Source organism: Sus scrofa, chromosome 3 (genome assembly GCF_054392235.1).
Source record: "Sus scrofa isolate SSC_HxYL_T2T_F1_AM1 chromosome 3, Sscrofa_HxYL_maternal_Yorkshire_Landrace_v2.0, whole genome shotgun sequence".
Lineage (NCBI taxonomy): Eukaryota > Metazoa > Chordata > Mammalia > Artiodactyla > Suidae > Sus > Sus scrofa.
In genome coordinates, this window is record NC_139385.1 from 59,640,232 (window position 1) to 59,664,319 (window position 24,088).

A 24,088-nucleotide genomic window follows, 5' to 3' on the forward strand; every position below is an offset into this window, starting at 1 on the left:
CATTTGTAAGCAGTTACTACTGAAACAGTATGCCACTGAGATGGTCCTAAGTTTAAGAAGAAAAATTTAACTCTAGATAAAATTGAAAACTTTTTGGGAGTTCCCGTCGTGGCTCAGTGGTTAACGAACATGACTAGTATACATGAGAATGCGGGGTCGATCCCTGGTCTCCCAGATACGGCTCAGATCTTACATTGCTGCAGCGCCGATTTGACCCTTAGCCTAGGAAATTCACATGCTTCGGGTGCAGCACTAAAAAAAGACAAAAAAATTGAAAATTTTTGAATAAGTAAAACGTTTTAAAGCAACCTCTGTTTAGCCTAATGAATGGTGACCGAGTACACTGAGAAAGCATTTTTACTCTCCTCCTACTTGGTCCTCATGTAACTCGACATCTGTCCTTCCACTATGATGAATCTGTCGGGGGTGGGGGGAACGGACTGTCCAGCCTGTGTCTCCAGACTCCACCCCAGCCACACGGCTCCTTCACGCTCCCTGAGTCTGAACAGTGCCCTGAAGACGACTCTGTCCTCAGGGTGATGCCATGTGAAACCCATGTGAAACAGTCAAAAGAAACCACAGCAGGATCTGCAGCCCTGCCCGAGTCCTGGGGCTCAGACGTTACCTTTCCTGTTTGGCTCCCTCGTTTTCAGTCTGAGACACGGACTTGTTTTTCTGCTGTTTTAGAACGTTATGGACTCGGACTTTGTAGCTTTCAAATTCCGAGGTGACAGCAGCCTGTTCTGCCTATAACAGGTAAAAGACAGAAAAGTGTCCATTGCATTTTCTGTGTCACACAGTTCTATTTTCTGGCAGATATTAATAAATTGAGAGGAGTTCCCGTCGTGGCGCAGTGGTTAACGAATCCGACTAGGAACCATGAGGTTGCGGGTTCGGTCCCTGCCCTTGCTCAGTGGGTTAACGATCCGGTGTTGCCGTGAGCTGTGGTGTAGGTTGCAGACGCGACTCGGATCCTGCGTTGCTGTGGCTCTGGTGTAGGCCGGCGGCTGCAGCTCCGATTGGACCCCTAGCCTGGGAACCTCCATATGCCGCGGAAGCGGCCCAAGAAATAGCAACAACAACAACAACAACAAAAAAAAAAAAAAAAAAAAAAAAAAAAAAAAAAATAAATTGAGAGGAAAACCTTGTTTTTGAAATGAGTAACATGGCTGAAACACCTTAGCCCCTGACTGACCTTCCCTAAAACATGCACTTCTGTTGGCCTTACACTTTTTAAAAGCCTCTGAATGACCTAATCTTCAGGTCATTTCTACATGTATATTTCTCCATGTTTTCTGCCCTGGCAGATTAATTTACTACCCATAAATTTTATAATAGCACTACTTGCCTTTGGAACATCAGAACAATTTTCACTTATGATATTTCCTCTTTTTATAAATACAAGAAAAATTAACTCAAAACAATTTAGCTACTTCAGTTTTTAAAAGAGAGTGAGAAAAGTTAAATTATAGGTCTTCAACTTTCCTGAAGTGACCTATGACCTCCCAAGGCCATGTCATCAAGGTGGTTTAGCTGCACCTGTAGCAAAACTGCTGTTGGTGGTATTCTGTACGCTGAAGAAGGTGGCCATTCTATTAGAATATGGTTTTATAATCATTTAGCCCATAATCAGTAGAAAGAACTATAACCTTTCTATAATAAAATTTTTTTTTTTAAAGTAACTTTCTTTGGTCTTTTTAGAGCAGCACCCACAGCATATGGAGGTTCCCAAGCTAGGGTATAATCGGAGCTGCAGCTGCCAGCCTACACCACAGCCACAGCAATGCCAGATCTGAGCTGCATCTGTGACCTACACCACAGCTCACGGCAATGCCAGATCCTTAACCCACTGAGCAAGGCCAGTGATCGAACCCGTATCTTCATGGATACTAGTCAGGTTCATTCACTGCTGAGCCATGACAGGAACTCTAAAAAGTAACTTTCTTAACCCAAAGAAGCTGCAAAACAAGTCTGAAATGGAAACGTGTACCAACATTTTTCCTTTTAGCAAAAACAAGCTATGCAAGTGCAGCCAGGACTGGGCTAGGGAGGTAGTGTGGTGGTGGGGTGCTGAGTCAGGTGAATCCCTCCCCCCAAAGAGGATGCACCTTGGCGGCGCGGCACTCCTCCTGCAGAGCTGCCACCCTCTGCTGGTAGGTGCCCAGTGTGCGCTGCTGCTGCTCTGCGGACGCCTTCAGATGCTCATGGGCTTTGTGCTTCTCTGCTGTCACTTCTGCCAGCTGGATCTGGGGGGCAGAGGCTTCTCGTCAAGCTCCAGTAAATCAGACCTTCACTGGTTAAACAGACCTCCCTTAAACATGAACTTGTGCTCTGAGACAGAACTATTATTTAAGGGACATAATCAAGTACTAGAACTTTTAACTTATTATTATTGAAAGAGTGGAGATAACATGAGGTGAACATTTTCTCAATTAATTTGGCTTTCCTTAAATCAAAATCAATTAAAAAAACACATTTCTTATGTATTTCACACACACAGAAAATTCCATACTACACATTACAGTTCAATGCTTAAATACTTAAAGATATTACATGTAAATATGAGTATAAAAAGTAACAAATTAAAATGGATCAGATAAATATACATGAATATACAAAACCATTACGGATTCCTGGGATTGTACTAATTTAGAATGTTCAGATGCAGGTTTGGGGCCGTGTTTATTTTATGCTGCCATATTCTCAGTATGTCAGGGCTTTTCAACTACAAGCAAAAAATCAAGCGTAAGCTGAATGGCGAACCCTGGTTAAAAGTCCTACTTGGCTCATGGCTTTTACTTCTTCAAAATGTTGACGAAGGATATTTAGGGGAAAAAAAATGTGTGTGTGCATGTACTTTGTATTTTTAATATATATTATACCATTTTTTAAAAGAAAAATCTCTGAACGGTACCTTACTTTCACATCAAAATTTTTCAAAATTTTAGCAAGTAAAAAGAATCTTACTTTAAAGCCTTCAATTTGCTGCTGACTTGCCTCCAGCTCGCCCTTTAAAGATGCTTGAAGTAGTAAGTGATCATTTTCCTACAGAATAGGAAACTTGGTTAAATTAAATAATTAAGTTCTTCATAAATACTCTATGAGTAAGGTCTGAAAGATGAAACTGAGAAAGCTGCATACCGCTTGCTTTGAATCTGCCAGTTCTTTTTTGGTTTTCACAAGCAACTGCTTGATTTTGGTGTTTTTTTCTTCATACTGTTGTACTGAGGCCTGCAGTGAAGCTGTATTGGGAGAAACAGTTTTCTGAGTGAATGTAAGTGAACAAATGACAAGACTTTGTATTAACCTATCTCTGAAAGGAACTTGTCTTAGCTTATTACAGAATATTTACAACCTATGACACCAGTGACAATAAAACAATACAGGCCCCTGTACCCATCACCACCTTTAACAACCACCAACACAACATACCAATCTCATTTCACCCAGGCCAGGCACCAGGCTCACGGGCCACTGGCTGCTGCCTCTTCTGTGGGCAGTCTGCTTACACACTGTTCACGTGGCTTTAGTGTACCATGGCAGACTCAGGCATGGTAACCTGAGACCGAGGGCCCGCAAAGCCAAAAATATTTACTGTCTGGCCCTTGACCCATACCTCAAGTACCCCTGTGCCCCACTGGGCCCTCCCCACCCCTAAAATCCACCTGTCTGTAAATATTTCAGCATGTATCTGTAAAATAAAAGCATACACTTACTGCATAGCTAAAAGATAAAGGCTTTACTTGTAAGGAATACCTCAATAGCTCAAAAGAGGTGCTATGTGTTTCTATCTATCATAGCAGAGGCACAGGCCTGGTCTGTTTCTGTGATACGGTTTTGTAGGACAAAGACGGTTCACTGGGGAACAGAGTGACATATGATAAAAAGCAAAAAACTCTCATGCTCATAGAGGTAAAGAAGAAACAAGCATCAAATGGGAATAAGTGGATTTACTGTCCAGATCATAGGACCAAGGACTACCAGCAGGCCAACCAGGGTACAGCTGCTGTGCAGCAAATTAAGAACGGATGACAGAGGCCACAGGGCCAAGATTTACGACCTGGTTCTTTACAGGAATGTGCCTGATGTGAGTCTAGACCAGGTGCGATGCCGCGTGACCACAGCTAAAGACCTCTTGAGCAGTGACCAACTCCAGGAAGTCAGATCTACACACTCCTACTATACCACTTGGTAAATAAGAGCAGGTGTCCTGTGAGAAAATACCTTGACTGTGCCTTTATGATATGTTATCATTAGTTATTTCCTGGCAACTATTTACCCAGGCCTGAAAAGACTGTACAAAGCACAAATTATATACAAAGACTTTAAGTGCTCCAGCAATTATGACAGGCAAGACACAGTAAGTTTCTGAGCTCCAAGAATACATGATGGAATTAGTGGATAACACCTGGATAATGTGACAATGCACAGCGAAATATAAATTTAAAAAAAAATACAGGAATTCTTGATGTGGCACAGTGCAAACAAATCCGACTAGTAACCTTGAGGATGCAGGTTCCATCCCTGGCCTCACCCAGTGGTTAAAGATCTGGTGTTGCCGTTAGCTGTGATGTATGTAAGAGGTAAGTGTGCAGGTGGGAGGGCAAGGGCCTGGAAGAAGACTGACAGCAGATGAAACACACAGCCATGGAAAAGCAGGGTCAGAGAAGTCAATGTGTCTCTCTCAGTACTTGGTAGAACAGCAGCAGGAAGATTGTTAAGGACATACAAGACTTGAACAACACCAACAACTGACTTAATCTAGTTGATGTTAGCTATACTGCTCTATCCAACAACTAGTGTGGTCTAACACGTTTTCAAGTGTAGAGAACATCTGCCAAAAGAAAGTGTATTCTGGGCCATAAAACAAAACTCAATAAATTTAAAAGGACTAAAATCATGCAGAGTAGGAATTAAGTTAGAAATCATTAATAGATACCTGAGAACTCTTTTAATTATTAGGAATTAAAAAAACCACAGGTCTGATCCACCTCCTAGAGCAATGAAAATAAAACCAAAAATAAACAAATGGGATCTAATTAATCTTAAAGCAAAGGAAACCATAAACAAAATGAAGACAATTCATAGAATGGGAAAAAAATCTTTGCAAACAAAGCAACTGACAAGGGATTAATCTCAAAAATACACAAACATCTCATACAACTTTATACCAAAAAACCAAACAACTGAATTAAAAAATGGTGACGAGACCTAAACACATTTCCCCAAAGGAGACAGATGCCCCCCCCCAAAACCATGAAAAGATGTTCAACATCACTAATTATTAGAGAAATACAAATCAAAACTACTATGAGGTACCACCTCATACTAGTCGGAATGGCCATCATTAGTAAGTCCACAAATAACAAATGCTGGAGAGGGTGTGGAGAAAAGGGAACCCTCCTTCACTGTCAGTGAGAATGTAAATTGGTACAACCACTATGGAAAACAGTATGGAGGTACCTCAGAAAACTAAATATAGAATTATCACATGATCTAGCAATCCTACTCCTAGGGATATATCCAGAGAAAATCATAATTTGAAAAGATACATGCACCCCAATGCTCACTGGAGCACTATTCACAATAGCCAAGACATGGAAAAAACCTAGATGTCCACCAACAGATGAATGGATTAAGATGTGGCACATATATACAATGGAATACAACTCAGCCATAAAAAGGACAAAATAATACTATCTGTAGCAACATGGGTGGACCTAGAGATTATCATACTAAAGGAAGTAAGTCAGAGAACAACAAATATTATATGATACCACTAATATATAGAATCTAATAAAAATGATACAAAAAAACTTAGAAAACAGGCTTAAAGATTTTGAAACCAAACTTACGGTTTCCAAGGGGGAAACATGGTAGGGGTAGGATAAATTAGGAGGTTGGGATTGACCTAAACACACTACTACACATAAACTAGATGGGTAACAAGGACCTACTGTAGAGCACAAGGAAATCTACTCAATACTGTGTGATAACCTATATGGAAAAAGAATCTGAAAAGGAATGGACATATGGATATGTGTATATGCATAACTGATTTACTTTGCTGTACATCTGAAATTAACAGAACTTTGTAAGTCAACTATACTTCGATAAAATTAAAAAAAAAACAAACAAACCCAAAAACCATGGGTCAAAGAAGAAATTCAAAGGAAATTTAAAAATACTTTGAGCTGAATTAAAATAAAAACACATCAATTTGTTAGATGTAGCTGAAGGAGTGGCTACAGGGATATTTGTAGCTCTAGACGCCTACGTCAGAAATGATTTTACAGACAAAATGGAACAGAATCACCTCACAAAGAAAGATCTTACTGCTTCTTCAATTATCACGCTCTGCTGACAATCAGAAAATCATGGCCCAGGACCAGCTGGGAATCCTCAGGGGAAGGAATCCATGACGCCCTCACCGACCGTCCACGGCCCTGACACTGATCTCTCAGCCCTCTCTGGCCCTGGGTCACTCATGTGTCTCCCTCCCACCCCTGTGGACATTGGGCTGGCAGCCAAGGGCTGGGCAACCAGCGGCCAGCGTTGCTCCCCGACCCTGTCCTTGGGGAAGGTGGATGGACCGCGAGCTAGAGTGGATCTTCTTTTACTCACTCATTTCTTCTTGCAGGGTTTCTTGTTTCTGTTTCTGAATTTTTATTTCTTGCTCCAAATCTTCTATCTTGCTGTTTTTATTAGCTAATTTTTGATTTAGCTCTTTCATCAAACGCTCATAATCAGCAATCTCCATGTTCATCAATGTGGTTTGTTGGGCATCCTGCATGTATTATAAAGAAAAGGTCTACATAATGCCAGCTGAGTTAATTTTATTTAAAAATTTTTTCTATAAAAAGTTTATTTAAAAGTTTTTCTTTATTAAGACTTTTAAAATTTTTAATTAAAACATTAATTTTAATTAAAACTTTTAAATTTTATTTAAAACATTAATTTTATTTAAAATTGTATTTTAAAATTTTTATTTAAAACTTTAAAATTATTAAAACTTTTTATTTGTTTCCACTGAGCCATGACAGGAACGCCAATGTGATTAGCATCCATGAGGACAAAGGTTTGATCTCTGGCCTTGCTCAGTGGGTTAAGGATCTGGCATTGCCGAGAGCTGTGGTATAGGTTGCAGATGCAGCTCAGATCCCGTGTTGCTGTGGCTATGGTGTAGGCTGGCAGCTGAAGCTCTGATTCGACCCCTGGCCTGGGAACCTCCATATGCTGAGAGTGTGTCCCTAAAAAGACAAAACAACAACAATAACAACAAAAAAAAAACCCACTTTTTATTTAAAAACTCCCATTCTAAAAGGATGGGTGTTCCCATTGTGGCTCAGCAGGTTAAGTTGTTTCCGTGAGGATAAAGGTTCGATCCCTGGCCTCGATTACTGGTTAAGGATCTGGAGTTGCAGCAAGCTGCAGTGTAGGTCACAAATGTGGCTGGGATCCAGTGTCACTGTGGCCGTGGTGTAGGCTGGCAGCTGCAGCTCTGATTCAACCCCTAGCCTGAGAACTTCCATATGCTGCAGGTATGGCTGTAAAAAGAAAAAAAAAATTTTCTAAAAGCTGCCACAGGAACACAATGGTTCTATTATCACACATTAATGAAGAAACCAGAAGTTGGACATGTTCTAGTTTGAAAAGTCATAAAATATTTTTGTAATAGTTTAATTTTTCAATTTCATTGTATTTCATTACAATTTTTATTAACTGTAATTGGCCAATCTACTCTGGTGGGGCTCTTGCTTATTATAGTACCTTTATTTTTGCCCTTATCTTTGAAAAAGTAGAGCAAAATTAGCCAGAGTTCTAAGTGCAGTGCAAACTTCGTCTTTCGACCTTAGATCTCACGTCATACAATAATTAATAATCATGGACAAAAAATAAACAGCAAACCAAAGTCTAATAATTTGTGAGCCTAGATTCTTCTTGTGAGCCTTCTGAGAGACAGGCACTCATAGAACTAAGTTAAAATTTCAGTATCTGAAGGCAAATAATTTGCAAAGGAGTATTTGAGTACCACAAATAACCTTGTTTTTGAAATATTTCTTTTCAGTGTTTTCTAGAAAATAGTTTAACAATGTGAATGTTGTTACCAGTGGTTGAGTCTGTTGCATTATTTTACCTTTCTAACCAGCTCTAATTCTTGCATGGTTTTCTGAAGTTGTTTCTTTTCCTTCTGAAGTTGTAGCTGAAGTTCTTCAAGTTCACATATAGAACTGGCATGCTCCTAAAATTAAAAACAAAAGCACCACCCCACCCCAAGCCAGTCAACATTAAAAAAAGTATTTGTGAGGGGCCATAAAATCCATCTAACATAGGAAATACAGAAAGTTTGGAAATCTTTCCATATTTAAAAAATAGACAATCCCAAATCAGATTTGGATTCTCAAATTCATAGCTGGCATACACTAAGGAATTAATAAACTGTGCTGTGTTAACAGGTGCTACTCATTAGCAAGTCTTTCCTTCACTTAAGTACTGGGATAAAAACATCACCGTATAACATGAATTAATCCCACAGAACTGTTTCTACCTTTATTTTCTGTTCTTTCTGAAGTTTTTCGGCTTCTAACTCTCTGTCTGCCACTGCTTTGGCTTTGTGGGCTTCCAAAATCTGCACTTCTAACAACCGGGTGTTAGATTGCAGAGTCTCGATGCGAGCCAGAAGGTCTTCATTGTCCGAGTTTAACTTTTCGCACTAAAACAACATACAAGTCATTACTGTTAACATGCAGCAAAGACACACCGAAGAGGAAAACCCAACATTAAGGAGAATACTGGCATAGAAGAAAAAAAGTGAAGATCTCAAAATCAATTCCAGGAGTTCCCGTCGTGGCACAGTGGTTAACGAATCCGACTAGGAACCATGAGGTTGCGGGTTCGGTCCTCGCCCTTGCTCAGTGGGTTAATGATCCGGCATTGCCGTGAGCTGTGGTGTAGGTTGCAGATGCAGCTGGGATCCCACATTGCTGTGGCTCTGGCGTAGGCCGGCGGCTACAACTCCGATTCAACCCCTAGCCTGGGAACCTCCATATGCTGCGGGAGCGGCCCAAGAAATAGCAAAAAGACAAAAAAAAAAAAAAAAAAAAAAAATCAATTCCACAGAATGAAAATATAAAACCAAGAGTAAGTTAAAAACACTATCTCTTTTGAAACTAACTTGGCAAACATTACAGGAGACCAGGAGCACTAACAGAGGAAAAGGCAACAATAAAAAATGAAAATAAAAACAAAAAACCCCAGAGGGACTGAGGTTAGAGCAACGAGAAAGACAGGATGGTTGCTAGTTTTGTTCTTATTCTTCTCCCAACAGTGGGAAAAAAAAAACAAAATTAAGTTTCTGACTATTTACTAATTTTCTTTTTTTTGTACAAAAAATATTAGAATTGAAACATTACAATTCCCATAAATGTATTTACTCAATTTAAAGTTACCTGAAAAGTCAGGAGTTCCCGCTGTCCTGTAACAGGGTCAGCAGTGGCATCTTGGGAGCGCTAGGTCACAGGTTTGATCCCTGGCCTGGCACAGTGGGTTAAGGATCCAGCGTTGTTGCAACTGCGGCATAGGTCGCAACTGTGGCTTGGATCTGTTCCCTGGCCCAGGAACATCCAGATGCTGCAGGGAGGCCAAAAAAAGAAAAAGAAAAAGAAAAAAAAAATTACCTGAAAAGTCGTATTCTTTAACTGTCGAGTAAGATCTTCAACATGATGCTCAAAATTATTAGCACGTTCTTTTTCCTTATCCAACTGCTCTGACTGCTTGTCGTATTCTAATAAAAGATTCTTCAACAAAAGACAAAAGGATTTAAATTGAGGATCTTATCATCATTCAACTAGTCAAACCATATTACTGGGTCATCTTCATACAAGATTTATGAGTTCGCTCGGGGAGCCTGAAACATTTACCTGGGTTCAACACTCGATAGGACACTCAACGGCAATTCTATCATAAAATTAGCCTAATTCAGATGACTTTCAGTACTGAGGGGGATCCATCAAAGGAGAAGAGGATTTGAATGTATACAATATGGCATCTGCATGTTATATACCCTAATCGTCAAAGATAAATGTCTGAAGAGTTCCCGCTGTGGCTCAACAAGTTAAGAACCCGACCAGTATCCATGAGAAAGAGGGTTTGATCCCTGGCCTTGCTCAGTGGGTTAAGGACCTGGCCTTGCTGTGGTGTAGGTTGCAGACATGGCTTGGATCCAGTGTTGCTGTGGCTGTGGTGTAGGCCTGCAGCTGCAGCTCCAATTGGACCCTTAGCCTGCGAACTTCCATATGCCACAGGGATGGCTCTAAAAAGGAATAAAAAAGATAAACTTCTTGAAATGCAAACAACACTTAAGGAGGGAGGAGACAGAGTTTAACCTGGTCACCTCCTGTTACCTCCACCTAGAGAACTGTGATGAGAGAACTGTTTGGGGCCTGGCCTAAGCTAAGCTAGAGGTGCTATCGGAAGACCAGGAGAAGATATCACATACAGTCTCACCCTTTGTGGCAAAATGTTCACTATATTCCAAAGACTCTAAAACCAACTAAATGCTTTTTTCTTTGACATTCCTCAGTGGCCTGACTCAAGGACAGAATGCCCAGACTGACCTTTATGCTACATTGCAGCCTCATGGGTTATCCTCAAAAATATATAGAATCACTGTTCCTGAACTTTATTTTTTGGCTACACCCACAGCATGTTGAAGTTCCCAGGCCAGGGACTGAACCTGCCACAGCAGCGACAATGCCATATCCTCAACGCACTGTGCCATCTGGGAGCTCCTCTTTTACATTTTTGACTGCTGTAGTTTTGCAGTGAGTCTTGAAGCCGGGCAGGGCTAAGCTGAACTCCTTACTTCAATACCGTGTTGCCTCTTCTGGGTCTGACCTGGATCATTTACCTTCTCTCTAAATAATGTCTTTTAACATTTCTTTTTCTTTTTTTTTTTTTTTTTGGTCTTTTTGCCATTTCTTGGGCCACTCCTGCGGCATATGGAGGTTCCCAGGCTAGGGGTCGAATCAGAGCTGTAGCCACCGGCCTGCACCAGAGCCACAGCAACGCAGGATCCCAGCTGCGTCTGCGACCTATACCACAGCTCACGGCAATGCCAGATCGTTAACCCACTGAGCAAGGGCAGGGATCGAACCCGCAACCTCATGGTTCCTAGTCAGATTCGTTAACCACTGCACCACGATGGGAATGCCAACACTTCTTGAAAGACCTGTCTACTAGCAACAAACTCCCACAGTTTCTCACCCTGAGAAACTCTTATTTCTCCTTCACTTTTTTTTTGGGGGGGGGTCTTTTTGCCTTTTTAGGGCCACACCCGCAGCAGAGAGGATCCCATAGGAGCTAGGGGTCCAGTAGGAGCTGTAGCCTCCAGCTCCAGCCACAGCCACAGCAACGAGGGATCCAAGCCAAGTCTGCGACCTATACCACAGCTCATGGCAACACCAGGTCCTTAACCCACTGAGCAAGGCCAGGGATCAAACCCGTGTCCTCACGGATGTTAGTTGGGTTCATTAACTGCTGAGCCCTGACGGGAACTCCTCTCCTTCACTTTTGAAGGATAATTTTGCAGGGCACATAATTCTAAGTTGGTTGGTTCTTTTCTCTTGATACTTTAAATAATCCATTCCACACTCTTCTTTCTTCTATGATCTCTGAGAAGCTGGATGTAACTCCTATCTTTGTTTTTCTAGAAACAAGGTGTTTTTCTTCCTTATGGCTTGTTATCTTTGATTTTCCATAGTTGGAAAATGACATGTCTTAGTGTAGTTCTTTTGGTAGGTATATGCATAGCATTCTCTGAGCTTCCCAGGTCTGTAACTGGCATCTGACATTAATTTGGGTAAATTCTCAGTCATATTGTGTCTAACATTCCTGATGTTCCTTTCTCTCTTTTCCTATGGCATTCTCATTACAAATGTTCTATCTTTTACAGCTGTCCCACAGTTCTTGGATTTCTATTTTTTTACCCAGGCCTTTGAAATATATATTTTAAATAAATCAGTATATCTGGTCTATCTTTGCAAGAAAAGAATAAATTATACAGATTATTAAAATGTTTCCTAATGGCTCATAAAAGACAACCCATATAAATTTAAATGTTTTCAAAAAATGGACTCATGAAATATCTAAGGATACCAATTCTTTGTCATATTTCCCTATGTTAATTTTTATATTTTCTCTAGTTCAATCTCCCTTTTTCCTTGTAACTGCTTTAACTGCATTTAAGTTTAAAAAAGTAGGAGTTCCCGTCGTGGCGCAGTGGTTAACAAATCCGACTAGGAACCATGAGGTTGCAGGTTTGGTCCCTGCCCTTGCTCAGTGGGTTAACGATCCGGCGTTGCCGTGAGCTGTGGTGTAGATTGTAGACGCAGCTGGGATCCCACATTGCTGTGGCTCTGGCGTAGGCCAGTGGCTACAGCTCCGATTCGACCCCTAGCCTGGGAACCTCCATGTGCCGTGAGAGCGGCCCAAAGAAATAGCAAAAAGACAAAAAAAAAAAAAAGAAAAAGTTTAAAAAAGTATTTTACACCCAGAGATCAAATAATGAAGTATTTTACTATACGTTTTAAAAAATTACTTACATTTTTTTTTTCTTTTTACGCAAGAAAAAGAAGCACCTGTAGCATATGGAAGTTCCAAGGCTAGGGGTTAAATTGGAGCCATAGCTGCCAGCCTACACCACAGCCATGGCAACACTGGATCTGAGCCACATCTGTGAACTACAACACAGCTTGCAGCAACGCTGGATCCTTAACCAACTGAGTGAGGCCAGGGATTGAACCTGCACCCTCACAGACACTATGTCAGGTTCTGAGCCACAAAGGGAATTCCAAAAAAATTCCTTTCATTTTTGACAAAACCCATCCATTTGGTGTGTGGAATAAAGTAAAAATCTAACTAGATTCTCTTTCTTTTTTGTTTTTTTTTTTGTCTTTTTAGGGTTGCACCCACGGCGTATGGAAGTTCCCAGGCTAGGGGTCGAATTGGAGCTGCATTTGCCAGCCTACACCGCAGCTCACAGCAACACTGGACCCTTAACCCACTAAGCAAAGGCAGTGATCAAACCCACATCCTCATAGATACTAGTCCAATTTGCTTCCACTACGCCACAATGGGAACTCCTAACTAGATTTTCTTGAAGCAGTTTTCTGATTCCTTCTTCACTGTTCTCTAATCTTAATGGGGTAGCATAGTTTAATTCATGAAAGATGAGATCTGGAACCAGACTGCTTGAATCCAACCCGAGCTCTACTGAGTTATCTGTTCAGTGACCTTTGCCCAGACTGCTTGCTTACTGGTAAGTCAGCAATGTTAGTGACATACTCATTACACACATATCAAGTGTGATAAGACATGTCAAGTGCTTAGGAAAAGAGTATCTGGCCTATAAGTGCTTGTTGTTACATAGAAATCTGTCTTCTGTTCAATTCATCTGACCTATTTTTGCACCAGAACTATGGCACAATTCTGTACTACAATTTAGCGTCTGCTAGCTCAAGATGTCATTTTCGTCTTAAAAAAAAATTAGCTATTTTTGCTAGCTTACTTTCCAAGACTGCCCCACTTAAAAACCCCTAGAATTTTGAGTCTGAGGATTTGTAAACCTAACTAAAAACTAGTATTTCAAATAATATTCAGTCATCCTATACATGTTCCACAGTTTTCTTAAGCACCAAATTTTCTCATTAAAGTTCTTCCTGAAATTTCATTTTTTGGCATTTCATATTTTGGTATTTCAAATTTCGTACTTTTTTCTTTTTCCCCAGTCAAATCCAACCCTTTACTCCCTACCCACCTTTACTTTCTGCACAGTATTTTTGTCTGCTTTCTGTTGTTGCCCCTGGAATTAAAATCCTAAGTGGCCAGGAACTTCCTCTGTTTGGCTGGCCACCATCTCCCTAGTACTCAGTACTCACCCAGCTGTATAAGTATCTGCGAAATGAATGAATGCATAAAGAAATACAATGGCACTCTTTTTTTTAAACGTCTGCACCTGGGGCATATGAAGTTCCTAGGCGGGGACTGAATCTGAGCCACAGCTGCGGCAATGCCAGATCTTTTAACCCACTATGCTGGGCCAGGGATCGAGCTGCTGCAGGTGGATTCTTAACCCACTGCATCACATCAGAAACACCCAGTACTCTTATTTTTAACTCATATATTTATTTATTTATTTTTTCCCACTGTACAGCAAAGGGATCAAATTATCCTTACATGTATACATTTTTTTCCCCACCCTTTGTTCTGTTGCAATATGAGTATCTAGTCATATATTTTTAATAATAGATCTCATATTACTTAGGTACACAAACATACTGCCTCCAAATAATGTTTTCACTTTCTTGTTAGACATGGTTTTTAACTTTCACATTAATTCACCTAGCCAGGAGACTATTAAATAATAACAGTAACAATAGCCATCTTTTTTTGTTACTGATTTTATTAGGAAATCCGAAACAGAAATTTAGTTTTTAAAAAACAATAGCTTAAAATGCATACTTATAGCTTAAAACCTTAATTGTGGCATGGTATGTTACACAAAAAAACGGAAAAAAAGATTTACTAAAAAAATACATGGCAATTATGGACAAGAGTTTAACACTTCTAGTACTTTTCTTAACTTAGACGTTATAAATATAATTTATTATTAAAATAACTATTTTTACCTTATAACTTTCTGCTCCTTGAATGAGGTCTCTCATAGAAGTAGACAACTGATCCTTTTCTGAGCGAACAGATTCAAGTTCCTCCCGTAGAATCTGGGTCTATTTTAAATGTATAACAGTTTTTTTATGTATAGAAAAACTTGATTTTCTAAAATATGTTTCTTAAATCTTGCATTTTTATCTTACCTCTTTTCTGCTAGAATCTAGTTCTTTCTTTGCCTTCACAGCAACTAGTTTTAACTTATTTATTTTCTCCTCTTTCTCTTTGGATTCTTTCTCCAGATATCCTAAAAACATAAAATGAAAGAATTACATATAAATACAAAAGAAAAATGGAGAAAATATTCAAATCATTTACTTATTTTACTATTTCTTTTTGGCTATGCCCATGGCATGTAGAAATTCCCAGGCCAGGGATTGAACCTGTGCCATAGCAACAACCCAAGCTCCTACTGTGACAATGCCAGGTCCTTAATCCACTGCACAAGAGAACGCCCCAAATCATTTACTTATATTAGCCTGAGAAATGGATCTTTAATCTGGAACACATCTATAATTTGAAATGAAAACAAACAGCAAAAGATTAATATTCATTTTTTAAAGTAAAAGCTTGACGATTCATTATCTAAGTGAGGCAAAGAATGTAAAAAAAATCTTCATTCTCTTTAATCTTTCAAAATAAACTTTTTTTTTTTTTTTCCTTTTACAACAGTACCTGAGGCATATGGAAGTTCCCGGGCTAGGGACTGAAGAGGACCTGCAGCTGCCAGCCTAGACCATAGCCACAGCAATGCCAGATCCAAGCTGCATCCGAGACCTACACCACAGCTCATGGCAATACTGGATCCTTAACCCACTGAGTGAGGTCAGGGATTGAACCTGCATCCTCATGGATACCAGCTGGGTTTATAACCTACTAAGCCACAATGGAAACTTCATGCTCTGGGTTCTTCTACCTCACTGGCTAGTCCTTCTCAATCTCTTTTGCTGTTTCTTTCTGATTTTTTTTTTTTTTTTTGTCTTTTTTGTCTTTTTACCATTTCTTGGGCCGCTCCTGCGGCATACGGAGGTTCCCAGGCTAGGGGTCGATTCGGAGCTGTAGCCAGGGCCTACACCACAGCCACAGCAACTCGAGATCTGAGCCTCGTCTGCAACCTGCACCACAGCTCACAGCAATGCCAGATCCTTAACCCAACGAGCAAGGCCAGGGATCAAACCCCCAACCTCATGGTTTCTAGTCGGATTCATTAACTACTGAGCCACGACAGGAACTCCTCTTTCTGACTTTTAATTGATGGAGAACTGTCCCTAGTCCTCATCTTTTTTTCCTACATGCACTTCATTTTAATGCCAACTGCGTTAACCATAGACTCTCAGCTGGTGCAGGTTGCTCCCCTTACCTGCAGTTTATTTGACATTTCCAGTTGGGATGGTAATTAAACTCATCTCCCCTAAACCGGTTTCCCCAAACATCCATTACAGAAAACTTTCATTCCAAGATCTATCAACCATCCCTCTTTCTCTTTCCCATCAACTGAACTAGGCATTAAACTGAGGAATCATGGGTACATTACACAACACTTTTGTTTCTCCATCTTAAAATGGGACTAAAGGAGCCACCCCCAATGCGACCATGAGGAGTAAATGCGTATGATGGAGTTCCAGCTCCTCTGCGTAGCACACAGGTGCTTTCATGATCCTGCCTCTCCAGAACCTCCCAGGATGCTCCCTGATGTCGCGTTATGTTAACATGCACGCACACACTTGCTGTTCCCTCTTGCTACAACACCTTTCTTGTGGTGTCACATTTCTCATTCTTCAACACACAACACAGTACAGCCTATTATGTTTCTCCTACTTCAAAGCTGACAGCTAGTCCAGCCTCCTAAGAATAACAGCCTTTCTTGCAGTGCCTTCTGTGAAGACATGGTCGTATAACTTTAGCACCTCTCTGTAACTAGTGCCTAGATAGATGGGCATTCCATTAGAACTTCCTAAATGAATGAAAAATTCAACACTGATCATGGAACCATTTATAAATGGAATCACACCAGTCCTTCGGATTAAACAACAGAAAATCAAAGTTTTGAAAGAGAAGGCAAACAGATGGCAGAGTTGCAACAATTAGCAAGAGAGAGCTACTCATTAGGTTTTTAGAGCTCATTAATTGCCTAATGTACTTTCCAAGCTATTCTAAAAGGAAGAAAAATCCGTGCAATTAATTGTGACAACATGTGCAAAACCATAGTTACCTATTTTTTCTTCAAACTCTTTTACGGAAGGTTGATCACTTTCTACAGAAGGTGATTTCTCTAAGGAATCCTAGATTTTATAGGAAAAATGAAGACAATCACTGCAAACTCGTGATATCAATGAATTCCTCATTCCTCCTGGCCATCAGGTTAAGCATGAAAAAACCATTATCAAAGAGAATTCATACACAAAGCAGTTTGGTGAAGTCTTTCTTCCCATGACAGGTCAGGTAATTCTGACTTTACCATGCATGTAGTATTTACTGTAAAATACAGTGGTACCCAACGCCAAGATGAACAACCCAACGTAGAGTAAATACACAATATAATAAGGCGAAGATTCAATGATGATTAGTTTATGGCAGCACAATTTTGAGAAAAAAACCTAAATTTATGGCTAAAATTAAATACCATTTTAGCCTACTTTTTTGCTCAACAGTGGTCTTTAAGGTAATATGCGTATCGCACAGGATGAAATTCACATTTTTCATGTTTAGTTGTAGTTTTGCTGGTGACTAGCTATATAATTCTGACCAAGATATTTAACCCCCCCCAATCATTTAACCTTATGTAAAATCAAGATTCTAAAATCAAAATGATCAATGTGATAAAGTGTGATGTGAACACGTTTAATATTTTTCAAAAATTTGCACTTGAGCTGAAATGCTTAAAATTTACTTCTGAAATCAAAGTGTAAAAATAGTGATATATACATTTTCTAGAGTCTATGACTAGAATAATTTAAATCAATAAAATTCAAATTAATAGTACCTTTAATGATACCAACTCTGCTCTCAAGTCTTGTAATTCAGATTCTTTTTCTTCTAGCAATGGCTTTAGGTGTTCAAGTTCCTTTATAAAAGATTTTTCTTTTTCATTATGGTTTTCATTTCTGCTACATAATTTTTGAGAGACTTCTTCCACTTGAATTAAGAGATTCTGATTTTCAAGCCTTGTTTGTTCATTAGCATTCTTCATTTCTAGAAGATCATGCTCTAGGGCCTCTTTTTTTGAGAGGGTTTCTTCTAACTCTTTCCTCAAGGTAACTTTCTCTTGCTCATGATCTCTCAGTGAAGACCTAAGTTTCTCACACTGGATTTCATTCTCTTCTTGAAGGAACTTAATCTCTTTTTCTAACTCTGCTACCCTTGCATTGTACTGAAAAAACAAGCTGTGTTTTTCTTCATTTATTTTAGCTAAGGATTCACTTACAGCTTGCAGGACATTTACAATATCTTGATCTTCACTTTCTTCTGAAACTTTTGACTCCATTTGTTTAAGAAAATTACACAATTGGGTTTTGACAAGTAACTTCTGATCCTGTTCACTGTCAAACAGTTTATTTAAATGATCTCTTTCTTCAAGTGCTAACTGAAGTTTCTTTTCTAATTCAGAAAGCTGTTCCTTAAGCAAAAACTCTCCTTCTTTTTGTGACAGAAGAGCTTCTAAATCCCTGCTCAACTGGTCCTTTTCTGAGGTCAGCCTACTGTTTTCCTCGTAAAGAGACTGTGCTTCAGATGACATTGCTTCCTGCTCTCCAGACAGGGTCTGCAACTGAGCCAGAAGCTTTTCTAGTTGTTGGTTATTTTGATCCTTTTCTTTTAAAGTTTCCTCTAGTCCTGCTGTTAATTCATTTACTTTTTGTTCTAGTTCACTGTTGTACCGGGTGGTCTGCTCTACTTTTTCCCTAAGTTCTACAATCAGTTTATTTTCCCTTTCACATTTTTTATGGAGATCATTCATCTCTTCATGAGAACTCTTCATTTTACTTATGAGATCATCTTTTTCCTCAATAAGATGACTTATCTTTGCTTCCAATTCTTGTGCCATGGTATCTCTCTGACTGAGACTAACTAAATATTCTTCATTCTTTTCTTGAAGGGTCTTTATGGTATTTTCAAGTTCTGGTACAAATTCTTGCTGTGATAATAACTTTTCATTTTCTGTCTGGAGGCGATTCACAGTTTCAAGAAGAGCATCTTTTTCATTAAATGCAGTTCTTAGCTTCTGCTGAAGTTCATTAACATCAGATGCTTGCTGCTGCTTCATTGATTCAAACTCTTGACTTATTTTTCCAGCAGATTCCCCCAATTCTGTCTGTAAAATTTCCATAATCTCCCGTAAACTCTCATAATTTAAAATTGCTTCTTGCTTTTCTTGTTGTAGATTTTCACACTGTTCCTTAAGACCTTGTATTTCAAACATTAATGTTAATTTTTCTTTTTCTGAACCTGACAAAAATGCCTCATTTAGTTCTGATATTTCTTTTTGATGTTGTTCCTTTAGACTTTTTACTTCTTTGTTATGTTGTTCTACGATACAGCGAAACTGTTTATCTGAATCTTCTAGTTCACATTTTAATTTTTCGATTACACATCCCTGTTCTTCTTTAGCTAGTAATAATTCATTAATTTTAAATTCTAAATCTTCCCGTTCATGAAAAAATTCATCCTTTATGTGTTGAGCATCAATTTCAAGTTTTAATTTAAGATTATTCATGTAAGTTAACTCATCTTTTAAGATAGTATGTTGAGACTCCAATTCTTTTAAGGCATCTTCTAAGTGTTTCACTTTTTCATTTTCTCCTTGTTCTACAAGAGTATTTTCTTTTAAGAGCAAAGAACACATCTGATTTTCCTGGTTTGCATTTGAGGTTTTCCCTAGGTTTTCTAATTCACATTCATATTTCTGCTGAATGTTCTTCTCCTCTCCCTCACATTGCCTGACTAAATTCTCCTTTAGCTGATTTAAATTATTTACTTCTGCTTCATGTTCTATAGCAGATGCTTCAATCTGGCTCATCAATTCTTTCACCTCTTCTTGGTGTGTAGATTTCAACCGTAAAAGTTCTTCTTGCAAACTATTAATATCTTTTTGGTACTGCTGAGAATTAGCCTCAATGACTCCTTGGAGATGAGTGATTTCTTGCTCCTTTTCATTTGTGGCAGCTTCTAACTGCTGTTGTAGATATAAAATTTGCTCCTCAAAGGCTGGCTTGATTTTCTGAATCTCTTCTTGCAGTTTTTTAACAATTTCTTCAGAATCATTGTGAAATTTAAGTTGTTTTGAAAGCTCTAATTGTTTTTTGGCTGCTTCTTCCAGTTCCTTTTGCCAACCAGCTTTATCGTTACTATGTTTGGAATGTACTGCCATTAATTCATTTTTCAAATTTTCCATTTCCTTCATATAGTTTCTTTGTGATTGTTCAAACTCCTTGTGCATATCTTCCAACTTAGTTACAGAATCCTATAAAAATAAACACACAAAAATTACTTGAGAGAAAGACACCACTCAGGGAAAATATACGATGCAGGTTCATAAAAAAGGAAATAACCAGAAATGTACATAGAGAAATATGACACTGAGATTCCAAGAATTCTGCTTAGGCTCTGACTACCTTAAGTATGATAATATAATTGGTATTACTAAGTATGTTACTCAAAGCAGTAACTAAAAGCTAGGAAATCTCTGAATTTCATTTTCTTTTAAATGGCAATAAATTATGTAAGCTGTATTAAATCATAAGGCTTTAACAAATATCTCCTGAATGATTAATAAAGCTTTTGGGAGAAAAATCAACCCAGACCCAAGAAGCAACTGAACAGATACCAGCATTTAGAGTATGTGTGAGAATCAACTTATTTAAATAGGTACTTTTTCATAAAATAGGTATTTTCCCCCATTTTTATTAAAGAATATTATAGCTAGAAAGGAGATTAAACAACGAACAAGTAAATGTCAGCTCTATCTCTGTGTAGTTGAGCTATTTCAGCTATTTTTTTTTTTTAAATATCAATCGGTTTCCTTGTTTGTAAACAGTTAAAATCAGATAGATGCCTTTTAAAGTCTTGGCTCCAAAACTCATGATTATACTACGAAATAAAAAACAAAAAAATTAAAATCTTTCCTTACCTCAACCTCTTGCTTCATTTTAATATTTTCCTTCTTCAGAGAAACACACTGTTGCTCAGTCTCTGCTTTTTCCAGAAGAATAGCATCCAGACGTTCTGTCAATGCCTGTTTTGGAACAGGTTAAAAATGGTGCATTGACTTTACTCATAATTATCTCATCTTTTCCAAACCATGCTAAGGTAAGAATATTTAAAAAGCTATACTTTGCAGCTGGATAGCTGTGATTCAACACTATGTTCTAAGGCATTTCCTGTAGTGGAGTGATTGGTCTGCAATAAGAAGTCACCCTTTTCCACTGAAAGGGAAGTGGGTGGTCACCCACGAGACAAGCTAAAATTTGTTAGAAGTCCTTGGTGGGTAACTTCAGCTTTGCGTTTTCCTGACAGGAACTTGGAGATGCTCCCACTCTGATCCCCCAGACCCCACCCATTCTCTCACTTTAAGAAAAAAAAAGTAATTGTTTCAGAGGTCTCTGCATTTTGCAGGTGCCCTTTTGTAAGACGTACTTTTCCCAAATGAAACAATTTAAACCCCTCCCCCTCCCCCAAAAAACCCCATACACACAAGATCAAAGAGAAAAGGAGAAAAGACATGAGGATATGAGAAATTTCAACATCTTTGGAAACAAAGTGGAGGAGGTGCAAAAACTAAATTAGAAAATGGAAAAAAAGCTATAATATAACCTAAGGCCTTGCACAGGGAAACAACATGAGAAGTTGGCAAATACTCATGAGGAAACCAAATGTTCAGGAACTGGAGGTAGCAGGTGCTGCTGAGGGAGGTACAGAGTACATTCTGTGCAGTTACAGAATTGACTGACAATCTCAATAGGGAGGGCTTTGAAGAGCAGACAAGAAACCACCAGCTTCCCTCCTCCCCTAGAAAGTTTATTCCCTGCAGAAACAAAGCAGAAGAAGCTAATGAAGTAGAAAATGGAACAAGCCAAGAGTCAGTTCTTAGGAAAAAAGCTAACAAAACAGACCTCTTGTAAAACTGATCAAGAGAAGACAGAAGTCACAGAATACTACCAATAAGAGAGGAACCTAGCTATACATTAGAGATTAAACAGTTAAGAAGAATATCATGATTAGCCAATAATACTGAAATGTAAATGTAAAATGAGATGGATAAAAATTCCTAGAAAAACATAACTTAAAAAAAAAAATAAAGAGCATCATCAATACTATAACTATTCTTTTTTTTTTTTTTTTGCTTTTTAGGGCTGCACTCATAGCATACGGAGGTTCCCAGGCTAGGGGTCTAATTGGAGCTGCAGCTGCCAGCCTACACCACAGCCACAGCAACGCCAGATCCAAGCCGAGTCTGTGACCTACACCACAGCTCAAGGCAATGCCAGATCCTTAACCCACTGAGTGAGGCCAGGGATTGAACCCGCAACCTCATGGTTCCTAGTCAGATTCGTTTCTGCTGCACCACAACAGGAATTCCCACAAAAGGGAGAGTTATTTCCTGGGAAATACAAATTTGATTTCAGCAAAGAGAAAAGAACCAGTGACATGTACTAGAAACTTCATATCTTTTGTAAGAAAAAATTTTATTAGAGTATAGTTGATTTACAATCTTTTGCTGAAATTTTGTATCTTAACCTGCAATCCTCACCTTCCTCCTACCTTTGGAAGAAGCGTATGTAAGTTCACTATAATAGCATATGCTTCAAATTTTGACAGGGGTTTGCATTCTTCTTTTTAAAAAGTCAAATATGCCAGGTTTGCAGTGAAACTTTAGATGTATTTCAATGCACCAGAAGATGACTACCAGATATTGTAATAATTAAAACTTGTCAAAAGCCATATATTTTTATGAAGAATAGGAAATTTTGTATTCAGAGCTGTTTTTCCAGTGTACTTTCCCAATGAAAAGCTAAAACTTAATAAGAAAGTCTTTTCCCTCTTCCAGAGGTATGGAGGACACTTTATACTGCAGTATGTTATGAGCTCTCTGAAACAGAAAACCTAACTTATAGCAGCTGAATAACAGATGCACAGCTCACTCCCCAAAGTAACTTTCTCTTTAGGTCTGGAAACCAAAGATTTTATTCTCATTTAACTTTACCAAACCTTTACTTTCTGAGACTTGAGTGGTCAGGACAACATGCTTTAATATTAAAATAACCTGAAAAGGTAAGATTGGCCACTGTCACCTTTAGGAGTAATTTTGACAGAAGGGAAGAATACAATGATAAGGAGGAAATAAAAGACAGATATTTAAATATTCTGGAATGCAGAGTTCCCATCATGGCTCAGTGGTCAACGAACGTGTCTAGTATCCATGAGGACACAGGTTCGATCCCTGGCCTCCCTCAGTGGGTTAAGGATCCAGCATTGCCTTGAGCTGTGGTGTAGCTCGCAGACTCAGTTTGGATCCCGTGTTGCTACGGCTGTGGTGTAGGCCGGCAGCTACAGCTCCAATTGAACCCCTAGCCTGGGAACTTCTATATGCTGTGGGTGTGGCCCTAAAAAGACAAAGAAAAAAAATTATGGAATGCAACTGTATAAAAAAGTATTTTAAAGGCTAAGAGTTAACGGATACAAAATAAGAACAGAACTTCTGCAGTGTTCTTTTCAAATACAAACACCTCCTTTTAGTGTGTGTGTTTGTACACATGTGTCTATAAAATATCTCCAAGTAATATATGCTGTTAATAAAAGACAATTATCGAGTACTTATATGACAGACTCAGCTCTAAGTACTGTACACATACTAACAAAATACAGTGACGCTAGGAAAAGTGTGTCATATTATACTCTTCAGCCTACACCTGGAGGAACTAAGTCCAGAGAAAGAAGAAACTTAGCCATGGTCACATAGCTGGTACGTGGCAGAGCAGGAGTCCGAGTATCTGAATCAGGCCGTATGGCTCCAGAGTCCGCACTCATGAACTACCGAGTGGCTGTCACTAACCAGGAATTACATAATGACCAAATAAAATTATTATGAATCCAGCAGTGCTTAAATCCATCAGTACACTATGAACCCAAATGGTACTTGTGCATACTATTCACGCTTCATACACTGTTTTAGCTAAAAAAAGAACAAAATGGTGGCGTAAGATATGCACAGGGACTTAGAGTCTCCTTGTAGTCACTTCCTGGGGCTCCCTCAATTGTCCGTGGCTCACAAGTTGGAAGAAAAGATAATGTGGAATCAAAGCAAGACTCAAATCACAAATAGGGAAAAGCAAGGAAAAAGATTACAACAGAGCTTTGAGAAGCAAGG

The 24,088-nt window shown here is 39.0% G+C and overlaps 1 protein-coding gene across 1 annotated transcript in view; it reads right to left on the reverse strand.

Moving 5' to 3' along the window:
- Positions 1 to 24,088, reverse strand: part of GCC2 (GRIP and coiled-coil domain containing 2) — a 40,559-nt gene that overhangs the window by 12,946 nt on the left and 3,525 nt on the right. The window contains exons 5-17 of the mRNA XM_003124853.7: positions 20,852 to 20,956; positions 17,711 to 20,185; positions 16,940 to 17,009; positions 14,874 to 14,974; positions 14,688 to 14,786; positions 9,678 to 9,797; positions 8,549 to 8,713; positions 8,138 to 8,242; positions 6,625 to 6,787; positions 3,142 to 3,242; positions 2,968 to 3,045; positions 2,109 to 2,246; positions 626 to 747 (exon numbers count right to left, since the gene is read on the reverse strand). Coding sequence (XP_003124901.4) covers positions 626 to 747; positions 2,109 to 2,246; positions 2,968 to 3,045; positions 3,142 to 3,242; positions 6,625 to 6,787; positions 8,138 to 8,242; positions 8,549 to 8,713; positions 9,678 to 9,797; positions 14,688 to 14,786; positions 14,874 to 14,974; positions 16,940 to 17,009; positions 17,711 to 20,185; positions 20,852 to 20,956 — 3,842 coding nt within the window. The remainder of the gene's footprint in view (positions 1 to 625; positions 748 to 2,108; positions 2,247 to 2,967; positions 3,046 to 3,141; positions 3,243 to 6,624; positions 6,788 to 8,137; positions 8,243 to 8,548; positions 8,714 to 9,677; positions 9,798 to 14,687; positions 14,787 to 14,873; positions 14,975 to 16,939; positions 17,010 to 17,710; positions 20,186 to 20,851; positions 20,957 to 24,088) is intronic.